Source organism: Sapajus apella, unplaced genomic scaffold (assembly GCF_009761245.1).
Source record: "Sapajus apella isolate SASKATOON/1434 unplaced genomic scaffold, GSC_monkey_1.0 scaffold62, whole genome shotgun sequence".
In the NCBI taxonomy this organism is placed as follows: domain Eukaryota; kingdom Metazoa; phylum Chordata; class Mammalia; order Primates; family Cebidae; genus Sapajus; species Sapajus apella.
The window spans coordinates 16,936,420-16,953,928 of record NW_022437002.1 but is presented as its reverse complement, the minus strand read 5'-3'; the positions used below and the strand labels follow the sequence as shown (position 1 = coordinate 16,953,928).

At 44.0% G+C, this 17,509-nt stretch overlaps 1 protein-coding gene and 1 pseudogene across 2 annotated transcripts in view; both read left to right on the top strand.

The window, feature by feature from the left end:
- The window catches only part of EIF2B3 (eukaryotic translation initiation factor 2B subunit gamma), a 126,197-nt gene extending 112,702 nt beyond the window's left edge, over window positions 1-13,495 (top strand). For both annotated transcript variants that reach the window (XM_032247371.1, XM_032247370.1), the window contains 2 exons: window positions 2,176-2,279; window positions 13,269-13,495. In XM_032247371.1, coding sequence (XP_032103262.1) covers window positions 2,176-2,279; window positions 13,269-13,321 — 157 coding nt within the window. In that variant the 3' untranslated portion in view covers window positions 13,322-13,495. The remainder of the gene's footprint in view (window positions 1-2,175; window positions 2,280-13,268) is intronic.
- On the top strand, window positions 8,568-9,649 carry LOC116529463 (annotated as a pseudogene).
- Window positions 13,496-17,509: the final 4,014 nt, after the last annotated feature.

The window sequence follows — 17,509 nt, the reverse complement described above, 5'->3', positions numbered from 1 at the left end:
AAAAAAAAAAAAAGGTTGTATTACCTGAGGTCAGGAGTTCAAGACCAGCCTGGCCAACATGACGAAACCCTGCCTCTACTAAAAATACATAAAATGGCAAGGTGCAGTGGCTCACTCCTATAATCCCGGCACTTTGGGAGGCCAAAGCAGGCGGATCACAACATCAAGAGATCGAGACCATCCTGGCTAACATGGTGAAACCCCATCTTTACTAAAAATACAAAAATTAGCTGGGCATGGTGGTGTGCGCCTGTAGTCCCAGCTACTCGGGAGGCTGAGGCAGGAGAATCGCTTGAACTGGGGAGGCAGAGGTTGCAGTAAGCTGGCATTGCACCACTGCACCCAGCCTGGCGACAGAGCAAGACTTCATCTCAAAAAAGAAAAAAAAAGTAGCCAGGCATGGTGGCAGGCACCTGTAATGCCAGCTACTTGGGAGGCTGAGGCAGGAGAATTGCTTGAACCCAGGAGACAGAGGTTGCAGTGAGCCCAGATTGTGCCATTGCACTCCAGCCTGGGCGACAGAGCAAGACTCTGTCTCAAAAAAAAAGAAAAAAGAAATTATTAGATTTGTAAAAGTCACTCCTATAATGTACAGAGAGTATTTATTTAGCACAATACCTGGCATAGAATAGATGTACAGTAAAGGTTAGTCATAAATTCCTTTCTTTTTTTTTTTTTTTTTTTTTTTTGAGACAATCTTGCTTTTGTTGCCCAGGCTGGAGTGCAATGGCATGATCTCAGCTCACTGCAACCTCTACCCAATGAGTTCAAGCAATTCTACTGTCTCAGCCTCCCAAGTAGCTGGGACTACAGGCTCCTGCCACCAAGCCCGGCTAATTTTTGTATTTTTAGTAGAGATGGGGTTTCACGATATTGGTCAGGCTGGTCTCAAACTCCTGACTTCAGATGATCCGCCTGCCTTAGCCTCCCAAAGTGCTGGGATTACAGGTATGAGCCACTGTACCTGGCCGCTTTTTAAATACATTTAAATGCTACGAGCAAGTGGTGCTGCTCTTGGGGTATGCTTTAGGGTCTAGAATAGTTTTTTATGTGGAATGGAGTTGGTTTTTTAAAAATCCTTTTAGCCAGACATAGTGATGGGCACCTGTAGTCTCAGAGATTTAGGAGGCTGAGGCAGAATTGCTTGAGCTTGAATTTGAGACCAGCCTGGGCAACATAATACCTTATCTCTTAAAAAAAATTTTTTTAGGCCAGGCGTGGTGACTCACTCCTGTAATTCCTGCACTTTGGGAGGCCAAGGCGGTGGATCACTTGAGGTCAGGAGTTCAAGACCATCCTGGCCAACATGGTGAAACTCCATCTCTACTAAAAATACAAAAATTAGCCTGGTATGGTGGCCCTGTAGTCCCAGTTACTTGGGAGGCTCAGGCAGGAGAATCGCTTGAACCCACAAGGGAGAGGCTGCAGTGAGCCAAGATCGCACCACTGCACTCCAGCCTGGGCAATAAAGTGAGACCTTATCAGGGAAAAAAAAAAAAAAAAAAAATTTTTTTTTTTTGTTTTTAATGAGTATGGCTTTGCTTAACCAGAGTCTGTGGTGAGAGTGTGGGTGCCCATTGTTTCCAGAGTTGATCTTCTAGGAGGATTCTTGACTTCTGGGCCTCAAGTGAAATTTGGTATATACTCCCAGATGAGAAGCAGCAGTGATGGGTCAGCCTAAGGACCAGCGCCAGACCAAAGAAGAGGTTGGATGGAATTTAGACCTCTAGGTTCTGGGGTCCTAAAGAACTGAAGTAATTAGCCAGGCATGTTGGTGTGCACTGTAGTCCCAGCTACAGGCTGAGGTGGGAGAATCCCTTGAACCCAGGTGTTGTAGAGGCTGCAGGTGATCTATGATCACACCACTGCACTCCAGTCCTGGTGACACAGTGAGACCCTGTCTGAAAAAAAAAAAAAGGAACTGAAGTCAGAGTATCTTCTTTTTAGGCCTTAGAGAAAGATTGTTACGAGGATAGTCCCAAATCTGGACTTCTGTGAAGCCAGGTCCTCCCTTGGCTTACCATTGTGTCTTCCACTGATAACTTGAGGCAGGTAGCCTTTAACTATACTGCCCACCTGTTCCTGGCCTAGGGAGGAGCCAGAACTCCCAACCAATAGTAATGAGGAGGATGATGCGAGCCCTGGGTCCTCCCTAACTTGGCTACTATGTTACAGAAGCAACATCCAAGGCAGTGTCATCTGCAACAATGCTGTCATCGAGAAGGGTACAGACATCAAGGACTGCTTGATTGGAAGTGGCCAGAGGATTGAAGCCAAAGGTAAACAAGATTACAATCACAAATTCCATTTTTACTTCTCACACCAGCACTGATAATGCCAAAATGCTGGTGAGGACGTGGGAAACAAGCACATACATACACTGCGGGCAAAAACATAAATTGATAAAGCCATCTTTGGAGAGCAGTTGACATCACTGTCAAATTTTTTAACTTTGACTTAAACAGTTTCATTTCTAGGAATCCATCTTATAGACAAGCTTATTTCTAGGAATTCATCTTATAGACAAGCTTATACATGTATGCCACCTTAATATCAAAAACTTGAAAACATGCCAATAGACCTAATGGCCCAGGTTGGCACCAATACTATACAGTGGTTCTTGGGGGCGAGTCACAGTGGCTTATGCCAATAATCCCAATGCTTTGGGACACTGAAGTGTGAGGATTGCTTGAGCCTAGACAACATAGCAGGAACCCATCTCTACAAAAAATAAAAAAAATTAGCTAGGCACAGTGGCACACACCTGTTGTCCCAGCTACTCAAGAGGCCGAGGCAGGAGGATTGCTTGAGCCTGAGAGGTCAAGGCTGCCGTGAGCTAAGATCGAACCACTGTACTCTAGCCTGGGTGACAGAGGAGGGAGACCTTGTCTTAAAAATAATAATAAAAATGACTGACTGCTTTTGATATTATTCCTAAACCTAAAATAAGGTGAGGAGGAAAGTTGCTGAAGGAATTAACTCCACCAATTCTGTAGAAGACACATCATTTTCCTTCTTCCATTTCTTGCCCTTTCCCTTTTTTAAAGTGGCATGCCTTCCTTTTGGGCTTTAAAATCAAACAGACCTGGGTTCACATCTCAACTCTACAACTCAGTAGCCTAAAATCAAACAGACTTGGGTTCACATCTCAACTCTGCAACTCAGTGGCCGTGCACCAAGTTAAGTTTATAATCACTAAGCCCTCAGATTTTTCTTTTTTTTAATTATTTACTTATTTATTTAAAGATGGAGTCTCACTCTGTTGCCCAGGCTGGAGTACAATGGCGTGATCTCAGCTCACTACAACCTCCACCTCCTGGGTTCAAGCAATTCTCCTGCCTCAGCCTCCCGAGTAGCTGGGATTATAGGCACGCACCACCACGCCTGGCTAATTTTTGTATTTTTAATAGAGACATGGTTTGACTATGTTGGTAAGGCTGGTCTCAAACTCCTGACCTCCTGGATCTGCCCACCTCAGCCTCCCAAAGTGCTGGGATTACAGGCATAAGCCACCACACCTGGCTTAATTTTTATTTTTTGAGACAGAGTCTTGCTCTGTCGCCCAGGCTGCTATCTCAGCTTACTGCAGCCAATTCCTCCTGTTTCAAGTGATTCTTGTGCGTCAGCCTCCCAGGTGGCTGAAACTACAGGGGCACACAACCACACTTGGCCAATTTTTGTATTTTTAGTGGAGACAGGGTTTTGCCATGTCACCCAGGCTGGTCTTGAACTCCTCACCTCAAGCAAGCCACCCACCTGGCTTTCCCAAAGTTCTGAGATTACAGGTATGAGCCACTGTGCCCAGCCCCAGACCTTCTTAATTAGAGCAACTGGGATAATAAAAGCTACCTTGGAAAATTTTTGTGATAATTACATATAATTAAATGACAGATGTATGTACTATTCCTTGAGTGTACCAAGAGACTTAGAATTCCTCATACATACTATGTCATTATAACCTCCCCATGCTTTTACCTGGGCCCTCTCTAGATTTCCTCTCTTGAGGACTCTGACCAAGTGTTTTCTCCTTTGTAGAAGCTTCTCTGACTCTTCCCATGACTCCCCATAGCAGAACTACACATTCCTTCCACTGTGTCCTTGAGCTTTGCCACACCTTTATTAAAGTATGTTTCACAAGTTGTGGCAGTTATCCATGAATCAGCCTTCCCTACTAAGATCCTCAAGGTCAATTGTCCCATAACTATATTCATCTCTAGCTCTCAGAACAGGTCCTGATTTATGGTAAATGCTCGGGGGGATGAGGGGAAGAGTAAATGAATGAATTTTGGATCCATGAAACATATTTTGAGTGATTTCAGGGTAGAAAGTTAGGGTTCCAAGAAAGGCCTCTGTGAGATATATGCAATTTTCATGAGATGGGCTTCATAATCTCCTCGGCTTTCTGCCTTTAATTAATACTATGTGTCTACCTTTTAGCAAGGAGACCCTTTAATGGTCCTGCTGAAGGAGGGATGCAGGGAAGTCATCTTGTTGGGACTCTAAACTGGACAACCCCAGCACTTCCTTCTCTCTGTCCTCTGCTGGAAGGACCCATGCATCCAACACAGTGGTCAGTGCCCTCCTGCCACAGGAAATTCCTGGCCAGTTGCCTTTTTCCACTATTACTTCTCCTTTTTTTTTTTTTTTTTTTTTTGAGACTGAGCCATATGGTGAAAGCAAACTCCTAGCCATCAGTGCAGCACTCAAGACTTGTTACTATGGATGACCTAGGCAAACGTCAACAACTCATGTCCTTACCAGCAAAGAGCTCAATAGATGGCAAAGTCTTCTGTCAGTCTTCCTCACATGAAGGAGTTTCAGGAAAAAACGTTCATCCTAAGAAATAATGCAGCCTCCTCTCCAAATTCTAATCATTTTCATATTACAGAGTCACCACATCCATAGCCGTCTTTTTTCTCCCAAAATATGACTCATAACCCAGCATAGGCCTCCCTGCCCTCTCTTAGCACTACCAAGAAAACAAGCTATTTTATAACAACTCTGACTTTTCTCACCCCATCCCAATACCCTCATTGATTATCTCTAGCAAAAAATACTGGCAGCCAAATTTGACCTTCTCAAGCAGTAGAAAGGCCCCCAGCTAACAGTCAAAACCTAAAAAATGGTCGGGTACAGTGGCGGTGGCTCACACCTGTGATCCCAGCACTTTAAGAGACCAAGGCAGGTGGATCACTTGAGGTCCTGAGTCAAGACCAGCCCATTCAACATGGTGAAACCTCGTCTCTATTAAAAATACAAAAATTAGCTGTGTGTGGTCGCACACACTTGTAATCTCAGCTACTTGGGAGGCTGAGGCAGGAGAATCACTTGAACCTGGGAAGCAGAGGTTCCAGTGAGCAGAGATCACACCACCGTACTCCAGCCGAGATGACAGAGCAAGATTCCATTTAAAAAGAAAAAAAAACTAAAAAACACTAACTGCTAAAAGCATGCTTCATCTAAGTCTCTTCTTACAGTCAGTGAGAGAACTTGGATCTCTTCCCTGTGGCCAGAGTCATCAGTTCTTTGACCATGAAAATAGACCTGATATAGGTCAGGGTGATGACATATATTTGACATAGGTCAAATCCTCCTGGCCAGCAGGAAGCCTTTTTTAGTTTCCCAACAGCGCACCTTTTTATTTGTGACATGTTTTTCCCTTCTATCCCATTGCTATTTTCCCAACTTACCATGTTCCCTTGTACTTTTCCCCTTAGGATCTTTCCCAACCTGATACCAGCCTAGAGATTTTCCAGTGTATTTACTGGAGCCTACTCCCATCCCTGACCAAGCATCACTAGCTCTGCTTAGTTTTTTGTTTTTTTTGAGGCAGGGTCTTGCTCTGTCACCCAGGCTGAAGTGCAAGTGGCACAGTCAAAGCTCACTGTAGCCTTAACCTCCCGGGCTCAAATGACCTCTCACCCCAGCCCCTGAGTAGCTGAGACCACAGGCATGTGCCACCACATCCAGCTAGTATTTTATTTTTTGTAGAGATGGTGTCTATTGCACAGGCTGGTCTTGAACTCCTGGGCTTAGGCAATCCACCTACCATGGCCTCCCGAAGTGCTGGGATTGCAGGCGTGAGCCACCACGCCCAGCCTAGTTGTGCTTGTTGTGCCCCTACAGTGAATCGCCGTGAAAATACATCAACCCCATCATGCCAGATACATAGTCTCTGTTCCCTGGCCCCCCGTGCCCCTTTCATGCCATTGGCTCACTGCCTTCTTTCTATAGTTCTTTTTCCTTGAAAGTTTTCTATAGCTCTTCTTACCTTTCACCCTATCATTGGTCAGCTTCCAGGGTATTCCCTACATTTATTAAGAGCTTTGGCCTACGGTTCACAATCTTCCTTTCCTCTCCCTGACTTTTCTACAACATCTTGGACAATTTAAACATATTCATCAGTAAACTATCCAGCTCACCAGATTCATGATTCCCTGAACTTCTCTACCAGCCTTCATCTCCATTCAGCTTAGCTCTCCTCTTACACTATCATATCCTATCTTTGTCATTGCCCAAAATCTCTAAAATCATCATGTGGCAGTAGCTATGCTAGATACTGGGGAAATAATCCTAACTACACTGTTCCATCTCTACCCTCAATGTTGTCTTTTTTTGTTGTTTTTTTTTTTTTTTTGAGATGGAGTTTCACTCTTGTTGCCCAGGCTGGAGTGCAATTATGCGATCTCGGCTCACCACAACCTCTGCCTTCCAGGTTCAAACAATTCTCCTATCTCAGCCTCCAAGTAGCTGAGGTTACAGGCATGAGCTATCAAGCCCGGCTAATTTTGGATTTTTAATAGAAATGGGGTTTCTCCACGTTGATCAGGCTGATCTTTTTTTTTTTAAATAGTAAAGAAAATTTATTATAATACATAGCAAGAAGTCCCAGGGTCACACAGCTCTGAAATTGGTTAAGTCAGCAAATCACCAACATCAAGTGTTGTAGAGGTCTTTCAAGTCTTCGGTTAAATTTATTTCTAGGTAATTTTTTGTAGCTAATGTTAACAGGATTGCTTTTTTGATTTCTTTTTAGCTAGTTTGTTATTAGTGTATACAGATGCTACTGATTTTTCATGTTGATTTTGTATCCTACAACTTTCCTGAGTGTTTGTTTACAGCTCTAAGAGTTTTTGGTGGTATCTTTTTTTTTTTAATTTTTTAGACAGAGTCTTGCTGTTTCGCCAGGTGCTGGGCTGGAGTGCAGTGGCGCAATCTCGAATCACTGCAACCTCCGCCTCCCAGCTTCAATCAATTCTCCTGTCTCAGCCTCCCACGTAGCTGGGACTACAGGCACGCGCCACCATGCCCAGCTAATTTTTGTATTTTAGTAGAGACAGGGTTTCACTATGTTGGCCAGGATGGTCTCAATCTCTTGACCTCGTTATCTACCCACCTCGGCCTCCCAAAGTGCTGGGATTACAGGCCGGAGCCACCGTGCCCATCTTGGTGGTGTCTTTAAGTCTTTTATATTTAAACTCATGTAGTTGACAAAGAAGGACAATCTGACTTTCTCTATTCCAGTTTGGCTGTCATTATTTCTTTCTCTTGCCCAATTGCCCTGGCTAGGACTTCGAATACTACATTGAATAGGAATGGTGAAAGTTGTCATCTTTGTCTTGTTCCAGTTTTTAGTAGTATGACTTTGAACTTTTCAGTATAATATTATCGTGGGTTTGTTATATATGACCTTTATTATGTTGAGGTATTTTTTCTTTTTTTGAGACAGAGTCTCATTCTGTCGCCTAGGCTGGAGTGCAGTGGCGCAATCTCAGCTCACTGCAACCTCCGCCTCCTGGGTAGCTGGGACTAGAGGCGTGTGCCACCATGCCTAGCTAATTTTTGTATTTTTAGTAGAGACGGGGTTTCACCATGTTGGGCAGGCTGGTCTCAAACTCCTGACCTCATGATCTGCCCGCCTCGGCCTCCCAAGTGCTGGGATTACAGGCATGAGCCATCACGCCTGACCAAGGTATATTCTTTTTATGCCAACTTTACGGAGAGTTTTTATCACAAAGCAATGTTGAGTTTTATCAAATGTTTTTTCTGCAGCTTTTGAGATGATCATATAGTTTTTGTCTTTTATGCTAATGATGGGATGTATCATATTTATTAATCTACACGTTGAACTCTTGTATCCCTGAGATAAATCACAATTGATCTTAATGTATTATATTTTCAATATGCTGCTGGCTATGGTTTACTAGTATTTTGTTGAGAATTTTTGCATCTATGTTAAATATCGGTCTGTACTTTTGTTTTAGGGTTTTTTTCGTTGTTTTTTTTTTTTTTTTTTTTTTTTGAAACGAAGTCTCACTCATTGCCAGGCCCAAGTGCAGTGGCGCGATCTCGGCTCACTGCAACCTCCGTCTCCCAGGTTCAAGCAATTCTTCTGCCTCAGCCTCCTGAGTAGCTGGGATTACAGGCATGTGCCACCAAGACCAGCTAAGTTTTGTATTTTTAGTAGAGACGGGGTTTCACCATGTTGGCCAGGCTGGTCTCAAACTCTTGACCTCATGATCCACCCGCCTCTGCCTCCCAAAGTGCTGGGATTACAGGCATGAGCCACCGTGCCCGGCCCGTACTTTTGTTTTTTGTGTGCCCTTGTCTGGTTTGGGCATCTTTGTTCTCATTGAATAAATTAGGAAGAATTCTTATCTCTTCAGTTTTTTGAAGTAGTTGAGAAAAAGGGTGTTCTTGCTCTTTCCCTAAGCAGCCTGAGGTAATCCGTGAAAATGGTTCACTATTCACTTGACCCGGAGAACCCCACAAAATAATTCAAATAAAGAGATTACAATCTTCGGGTTCACTTTAAGAACACACGTGAAACTTCCCAGGCCATCAAGGATATGCATATATGAAAAGCCACGAAGTATCTGAAAGATGTCACTTTACAGAAACAATGTATACGGTTCCGACGTTACAATGGTAGAGTTGGCAGGTGTGTCCAGGACAAGCAGTGGGGCTGGACACAATGTTGGTGGCCCAAAAAGAGTGCTGAATTTTTGCTGCACATGCTTAAAAATGCAGAGAGTAATGCTGAACTTAAGGGTTTAGATGTGGATTCTCTGGTCATTGAGCATATCCAAGGGAACAAAGCACCCAAGATGCACCGCCAGTCCTACAGAGCTCATGGTCAGATTAACCCATACGTGAGTTCTCCCTGCCACATCGAGATGATCCTTACTGAAAAGGAATACATTGTTCCTAAACCAGAGGAGGAGGTTGCCCAGAAGAAGAAGAAAACCAGAAGAAACTGAAGAAACAAAAACATGGCACGGAAGTAAATTCAGCATTAAAATAAATGCAACTAAAAGGAAAAACAGGATGTTAGTTCTTTAAAAGTTTAGTAAAAGTAAGCAGTAAAACCACCTGTTCCTGTGCTTTTCTTGGCTAACAGGCTTTTTATTGCTGATTCAGTCTTGTTACTCATTATTGGGATGTTGAGGTTTTCTATTTTTCCCGGTTTAATCTAGGTAGGTTATATGTGTCCAGGAATTTATCAGTTTCTCCTAGTTTTTCCAGTGTGTCAGCATGTAGTTGTTCATAACAGTCTCTAATGATCCATCTTGTTTCTTTTATATCAGTTGTAATATCTCCTTTTTTATTTCTGATTTTATTTATTTGGCATTCTCTCTTTTGTTATTGCCTAGTCTAGCTAGTGGTTTTTATAAAGTTTATCTCTTTTAAAAATCAACTTTTTGTTTCATGGATTCCTTGCATTTTTAAATCTCTAAATCCTTCGTTCTGCTCTGATTTTTATTATTTCTTTCCTTCTACTAAGTTTGGATTTCACTTTTTCTTGTTTTTCTCATTCTTTGAGGTACATAGTAGGTTGTTTATAATCTTACTGTGTTTTTGCTGTAGGCATTTTTTGCTATAAAATTTTCTCTTAGCACTGTTTCTGTTGTATTCCATAGGTTTTGGCATGTTGTATTTCCACTTGCATTTGTTTCAAGAAAGTTTGTTATTTTCTTCTTAGTTTTTTCATGGACTCAATGGCTGTTCAGAAGCATGTTGTTTAATTTCCATGTATTTGTACAGTTTCCAACGTTCTTCCTCTTATTCATTTCTAACTCTATTCCATTTTTGTCTAGAATATACTTGATATAATGTTGATTTTTCAAAATTTGTTGAAACTTGTTTCGTGCTCAAACATATGGTCTATCCTGGAGAATATTCTATGTGATGCTGAGAAGAATGTGTATTCCACAGCTATTGGATGAAATGTTCTGTAAATGCCTGTTAGGTCTATTTGGTCTATGGTACAGATTAAGTTTGAGGTTTATTTGTTAACTTTGTACCTAGATGATCTGTCCAATACTGAAAGTGCAGTGTTGAAGCCCTCAGTTATTACCGTGTTGAGGTCTATCTCTCTTTAGCTTTAATGACATTTTTAATATGTCTGAGTATTCCACTGTTGGGAACATATATATACATATTTCAAACTGTTATACCGTCTTGCTGAATTGGCCCTTTTATCATTATATGATGGCCTTCTTTGTCTCTTTTTATGTTTTTTTCACTTAAAGTCAATTTTGTCCAATATAGATGTATATAGGCCATTCTTGCATTGGTATAGGGTTGTCATAACAAAGTACCACAGAATGGGTACCTTAAATAACAAAAATTTATTTTCTCACAGTTCTGGAAGTTGTAAGTCTAAGATCAAGATGTCAGCACATTTGGTTTCTCCTGAGGCCTGTCTTGGCTTGCAGCTGGTTGCCTTCTTGCCGCGTCCTCTTAATGGCATTTTCTCTGTGCACATGCATTCCTTGTGGCTCTTCTTCTTCCAATAAGGACATCAATCACATTGTACGAGGGCGCTACCCTAGAAGTCTCATTTTAACTTTATCACTCCTTTAAAAAATCTTATCTTCAAATATGGTTACATTCTGAGATACTAAGGATTGGGACAACATATAAATTTTGGAGGAACACTGGTTAGCCCATAACCATGAATTCATCAATAGACTGATACAATCAAGGAAAGCATCAGTGAGCTTAAAGAAGTTTAAATAGCAACTTCTGAAACTTCAAAGAAAAAAAGAATGAAAAAGAACAGAATACTTAATAAGTATAGGCCAATTATAATAGAAACAATACATGTGTAATGAAGTATCAGAAGGAGGAGAAAAAAAGGAACAGAAGAAATGTTTAAAGAAATTATGACTGAGATTTCCCCAAAATTGAAGATAAACAAAATCCACATATCTAAGAAGCTAAGAGAACACCAAACAAGATAAATACAAAAAATTTAAACATAGGCATATTATATTGAAACTTTAGAAAATCAAAGATAAAAATAAAATCTTAAAAGAAGCCAGAAGAGGAAAAAATCATTATCTATGAACAACCAAGGATAAGAATTACATCAGACTTCTCTTAAACCACATAAGCAAAAAAAGAGGGAACTGAAATATTTAAAATGTTTAAAAAAAAAAAAAAACACTATCTTAAAACTCTCTATCTAGCAAAATTGTCCTTTTTTTTTTTTTTGAGACAGAGTCTCACTTTGTCACCCAGGCTGGAGTGCAGTGGCGGTGACCTCAGGAGGTCACTGCAGCCTCCATCTCCTGGGTTCCAGCAATCTTGTGCCTCAGCCAGCCACCACACCAATCAGGCTGGTCTTGAACTCCTGACTTCAGATGATCCACCTCCTTTGGCCTCCCAAAGTGCTGGGATTACAAGCATGAGCCACCGCGTCCTGTGCCCTCAATGTTCTTATAGTGAAGTAGAGGAGAATGGTATAATGTAGGAATAGAGATAGGTATTAGGTACAGTGGTTTCACAAAGCAGGAAATAGTTCAAAAGGGAAGGCATCACATATTAGAGGTGCTAGATTAGGACATTAGGATAGTAAGAGTGCAATGGGAATAAATGGAGGGGGAAGCATTCTAGGCAGAGGGAACAGCATGTGCCAAAGTTCAAAGGTATAAAACAGAGCTGAGCATGGTGGCTCACACCTATAATCCCAGTACTTTGGGAGGCTAAAGCTGGGTGGATCACTTGAGCCCAGGAGTTCAAGACCAGCCTGGTGGCCAACATGGTGAAACCCCATCTCTACTAAAAATACAAAAAGGAAAAAAAACACCCAAGTGTGGCATCATTTGCCTGTAGTCCCAGCTACCAGGGAGGCTAAGGCAGGAGAATTGCTTGAACCCTGGAGGTGGAGGTTGCAGTGAGTCAAGATCGAACCACTGCACTCCAGCCTGGGTGACAAAGCAAGACCCTGTCTCAAAAAAAAAAAAGAGAGATATAAAACAGTATGGCTTATTGGTAAAATGGAGAATAGTGGAAAATGAAGCTGGAGAAATAGGCAAAGATCATGTCATGGAGGGCCTTATGGGTTTGGACTTTATAGAAACAATAATAGCCACAACTTATTGAGCATTCACTTACCTTTAACTCATTGAATTCTCACAACAAACCTATGCAGTAGGTGTTATTATTTCCATATTATGTATGAGGTATTGCCCTTCTCCATTTATCCTTTTAGCCTCATTTCTTACTCTTATCCCCTCCTTTGCTATCCTCTGTCCACACCACAGTATTTCATGTTCCCCTTTCTCCCATCTCACTGTCTTTGCTCTTGCTGTTCTAACAGCCTGGAATGTCTTCCCTTCCATCACTGCCTGGAGAAACTATTCATCCTTTAAGACTCAGTCTCAGTTCTCCTATTTAAAACCTCACCAAACCGAGATCGCGCCATTGCACTCCAGCCTGGGTAACAAGAGCGAAACTCCGTCTCAAAAAAAAAAAAAAAAAACCTCACCAAAGCCAGGGATATAGAAAGTCAGTCCCATCCTCCTGCATGGGAAGGTGCTCTCTCTCTCTCTCTCTCTCTCTCTCTCTCATATACCCCTATTCCCAAGTGCTTCTCAAGAACAGAGCCACAATAGGAGAGAAATAAATGCTTGTGAACACAGAATTAGAAGCAGTTGGGCTTGGCTGGACTCAGTGGCTCACACCTGTAACCCCAGCACTTTGGGAGGCCAAGGGAGGCAGATCACTTGAGGTCAGGAGTTCGAGACCAGCCTGGCCAACATGGTGAAACCCCATCTCCACTAAAAACACAAAAACTAGCCAGGTGTGGTGGCGGATGCCTATAATCCAGTAGGTGGAGGTTGCAGTGAGCCAAGATCATGCCATTGCACTCCAGCCTAGGTGACAAGAGTGAAACTCTGTCTCAAAAAAAAAGAGCAGTTGGGTTTGAAATGTCATCTTGCTGCCAGTTCTCAGAAAACTTTTTTCCTTTTCTTTTGTAGCTGAACGAGTGAATGAAGTGATCGTGGGGAATGACCAGCTTATGGAGATCTGAGTTCTGAGCAAGTCAGACAGACTCCTTCCTTTTGGCCTCCAGAAACACAGATGTTGGCTGGCCCACCTGTTTGCCTCTGTATTTATTTCCCAATAAAGAAGGGCTTCCAAAGACATGCTGGAGACTTGTGGAGCAGTCCCAAGCTCCACGTCAGGTGGGCTCCAGATGTACACAGTGTGTGTTCATGAGTCATGTGGTAAATATCATCTGGAGCAAGCATGTGGGACAGGACAGACACAGTGGCCTAACTCTTGTGTGCCAAGGTTTATCAGGTGGGGGCAGCAGCTGTCCAATGTAAAGCTCCTAGGAAGGCTTCTTTCTGACTGGCTGACTCAGCCCAGTCCTTAAAGTATCCCCTACCTAAAAGGACCTGGAAGTACTTCAGTTCTTTATCCTAATCAGCCTTTCTAGACCCATAGGCCTAGCTGCTCGCAGTGCCACCCCTGAGCATCAGCCCAGGACTCTGCTCCCATACCTGCCATACAGATTCCCAGCCCCTTCTGTTGCCTCACCCACAGCCCCCACCCTCCATGCTCACCATTCACTCCCTCTCCTACCAGCCTGTAGCCACTTTCCCCAGTTCAATATCCCTTGGAGACTCTGAACAGAAGCAGGGGCAGCCCCTGCCTAGCCAACAAGCCTATTCCCACAGATTTTAGTGGAGATAAGAACATGAAGAGCCATGGTCTGAGGCAGTAGTCTGAGCCAAGCCAGACCCCACTCCACCTCACTTCAGTGAGGTTTGCCCAACCTGGGATGGAAGAGCTAGGAATCTCTATCATGGCTTGAAATTCCTTCTGACTCTCCTCCAGCTGTATTCCTTTAGATCCTAATTCTACAGATTCTCCTGCTTCAGAAATTCTCTTGCTTCACAGCCCTTCAAGAGGCCTATCCACCTTCCCTCCACCACCCCTGCTCCCAAACACACATTCACACTGCTCTTTCCCTGCCTTTCTCTTACAACCTGCAGGTGTTTGGTGGAAGATGAAAGTGGCTCCTGGGGTGAGATTTTACCTCCTAGAATTATCAAAGGTTTCTCTTGATGTCTTCACTGTGGGTGGCAGTAATTATAAAGAATTATTTGAAATACTGGTTTCTGCATTGCTTCAAAAATCTCAAGGCTCTCAAGTTTACTTGAGTGATCTTGCCTATCTTAGTCATAGAGCTTGTGAGAGACTTGTGAGCATTCCTACCCTGGGGGATCTCCACCTCTGTCAGCCTTCTTGAGATCCCTGGAGCTCCACATTCCTCCCACTGGTCAGAACAAGGCTCCTGAAAGTTTTCCCTAATCAGGCAGGAACTGAAAAGGCCCAGCAGAAGTGGTTGAAACAAATAGAGCTGAGGGGGATGTAGGGATAAAGAGCTGTGGTGGTGCACAACGTGGTCCCCTTTGGAACTGAAATTAAATTGATTGGGCCCAGGTGGTGCTGGAGACAGAGTCCTGGCCTAGGTGGAAGAAAATCTGGCCTCTGTAATGTTGTTTGGCTTGAGCCAAATCACTGTCTCCCCTCTGACCTTGAGTGTTTCCATCTGCAAAATGAGAAAGTTGGACTGCTTGAGTGTTAAAGGCCCTTCTGGTTCTCAGGTTTTGTCCTCATTCCCAGAGCTTTCTGGCCCTTAGGGCCTGGATCTCCCAAGGAGCCCGAAGATCACTCCTTGATCACAAAAAAGATTTGGGAGGGAAAGTGGGTTGAAGGAAAGGACATTGATCAAACTGTCTCAGAGCCTTCCTGTACACTCCTTCCTGTCCTTCCCCACTGAGCCCTTAAAACCCCTGACGGTGAGACAGAGCAAAAACCTCTCCTGTGCCTTCGCTTAGCACAAGTCCATCGATTGGCCTCTGCATCAAGGAAAGGAAGGAGCTGGAGAAAACAAAAGGTAAAGCTTTCCCAGAGGAAGGCTTGTTGAGTTTGAGTCCCAGCTGGGAGCTGCCCCCAGCTCAGTACACTGCTGCTATTGTCTGACAGTTCCAGGACTGGCTGGCTGCCCAAGATGCTTTGATTTTTCTTCTCTTTGCTCTGTTTGTCTGCCAGAAGGCAGGGACAGTTTTTGTTTCCTTTTGGTAGCAGCTACAGACGGGTTGAGTATGTCTGAAACATAGTAACTGAATGTCCACTGGCCGGCCACCTCTCATGGGGCAGAAATCAGAAAAGCCAGGCAGGCAGAAGAGTTGATAGGATCTGCCCTGCCTCTCCCAGTGATGCTCAATGAGGGAAATGGAGGAAGAGGAGAAAGGGGACCTTGAATGCCAAGTCAGGGAGGACTCTGGGAATGTGTTGAGAAACAGGATCCTGGGAGCTTGCCAGGTCAGACACAACTTGATGGCTGCTACTCCAGGAATCCCATCCCCTGGTAACAACTCATCCTTGCCCACTGCAAGAGTTCCTTGAGCTGAGAAGACTGCCACTACACAGAATGATTGCATCAGGGGCCTTCTGCCAAGAATAAAGGATGAGATGCTGCATTGGTTCTTAGCCTCTCACCTTTTCCCATACTTGAAGTGAAGGGCCATGAGCTCCTATGAGCCTATAAGACTGCCAAGATTACCCTCCAAGCTCTTTCCCAAGGCCAAAGGTCGAACTTCCTCCCAGTTCTTCACTACATTACTATTACCACCCTGCTTCTATACCCAGTGGAGAGAGAGAAGTTGTGTTTAGCTGTAGTCCCAACAGGAATCTAGGGTCTGCAGAGCCTAGTTGAGAAGTTGTTTCTATTTCCAGAGAATAGCAGGGGATACACTTTCTTTACAGCTCTCCCTACTCCTAAGGAGGTACATAAACCACGCCTTTGTATTCAGCTTTCTAAATAGTCAAATGTGCCTGAGGAAGTGAGAGGCCCATGGAAAGGACCACCCAGACAGAAGGTCTAGAAAGCTCTGCTCTAATGAAGCTGACCCAGAGGGAGAGAGACTGGGAGGAGAACACATTCTGTTGGAAGGCAGTATGACCTGTCCTTGGCCTGAGCCATCTGCCACTACCCAGGATGATTGTGTCAGGCCTTTCTGCCATGGATAAATGGAGAGAGGCTGTATTTGTTCTTAGCCTCTCTCCTTCCCTCACACTTAAAAGTGAAGGACCATTCCCTAGTCTCTGGTTGCAGCCTCGGGCACCAAATACTTGGTAGGTGCTATTGGCCTGAACCAGCCCACAGGGAAGGAGCATACATACCCAGACTTGGCCCCTAAATGTAACAGGTGGGGCTGGGGATGCCCAGGCCCCCCACTTCCCTCTTCCACATCTCGGGGTCTTTGACCCTGCTTGGCCTAGATAACAGAAGCAGCCAAAGCTGGTGAGGGAAACCTAGAGGACTGCCAGAGAAAGCAAGCCTGCCTTGCCTCCACCATGAATGAACCCACATGAACCCACCCCTGAAGCGAGACTGGTCACTTTTCCCAGCACTGTGTGTATGTGAGTGTGATCCACTTCACTTTTCCTGGCACTGTTCCTCAGTTTGTATATATTATCTCATTTAATCCTTATGCAAATTTTGGAGATTATGTGACTTCCCCAAGATCTCACAACCAGCAAATGAAAGATCCAAGCCATGAGCCATTCATTCCTTTTCCTTTTAGATTCTGTCATCCTCCCACCTCTCCCATCCAGTTCCTTTCACTTCTGAAAGCATCCCTGAGTATCCCCAACTCACAGTGGTTTCCCCTGTGGTCTCTGTGCTCCCTTCAGGCAATGAACTTCTAAAAAGCAGGTAAGTACCCTGCAACACCAAAACTCAGCAAAAGAGTGGACAGATAAGAGAGCCTAAGCGGCCAGGGTCAGTGGCTCACACCTGTAATCCCAGCACTTTGGGAGGCCATGGCAGGCAGATCACGAAGTCAGGAGTTCGAGACCAGCCTGGCCAACATGGTGAAACCCCGTCTCTACTAAAAATAGAAAAATTGCCGGGCGCGGTGGCTCAAGCCTGTAATCCCAGCACTTTGGGAGGCCGAGGCGGGTGGATCACGAGGTCAAGAGATCGAGACCATCCTGGTCAACATGGTGAAACCCCGTCTCTACTAAAACTACAGAAAAATTAGCTGGGCATGGTGATGCGTGCCTGTAATCCCAGCTACTCAGGAGGCTGAGGCAGGAGAATTGCCTGAACCCAGGAGGCGGAGGTTGCGATGAGCCGAGATTGCGCCATTGCGCTCCAGCCTGGGTAACGAGCGAAACTCCGTCTCAAAAAAAAAAAAAA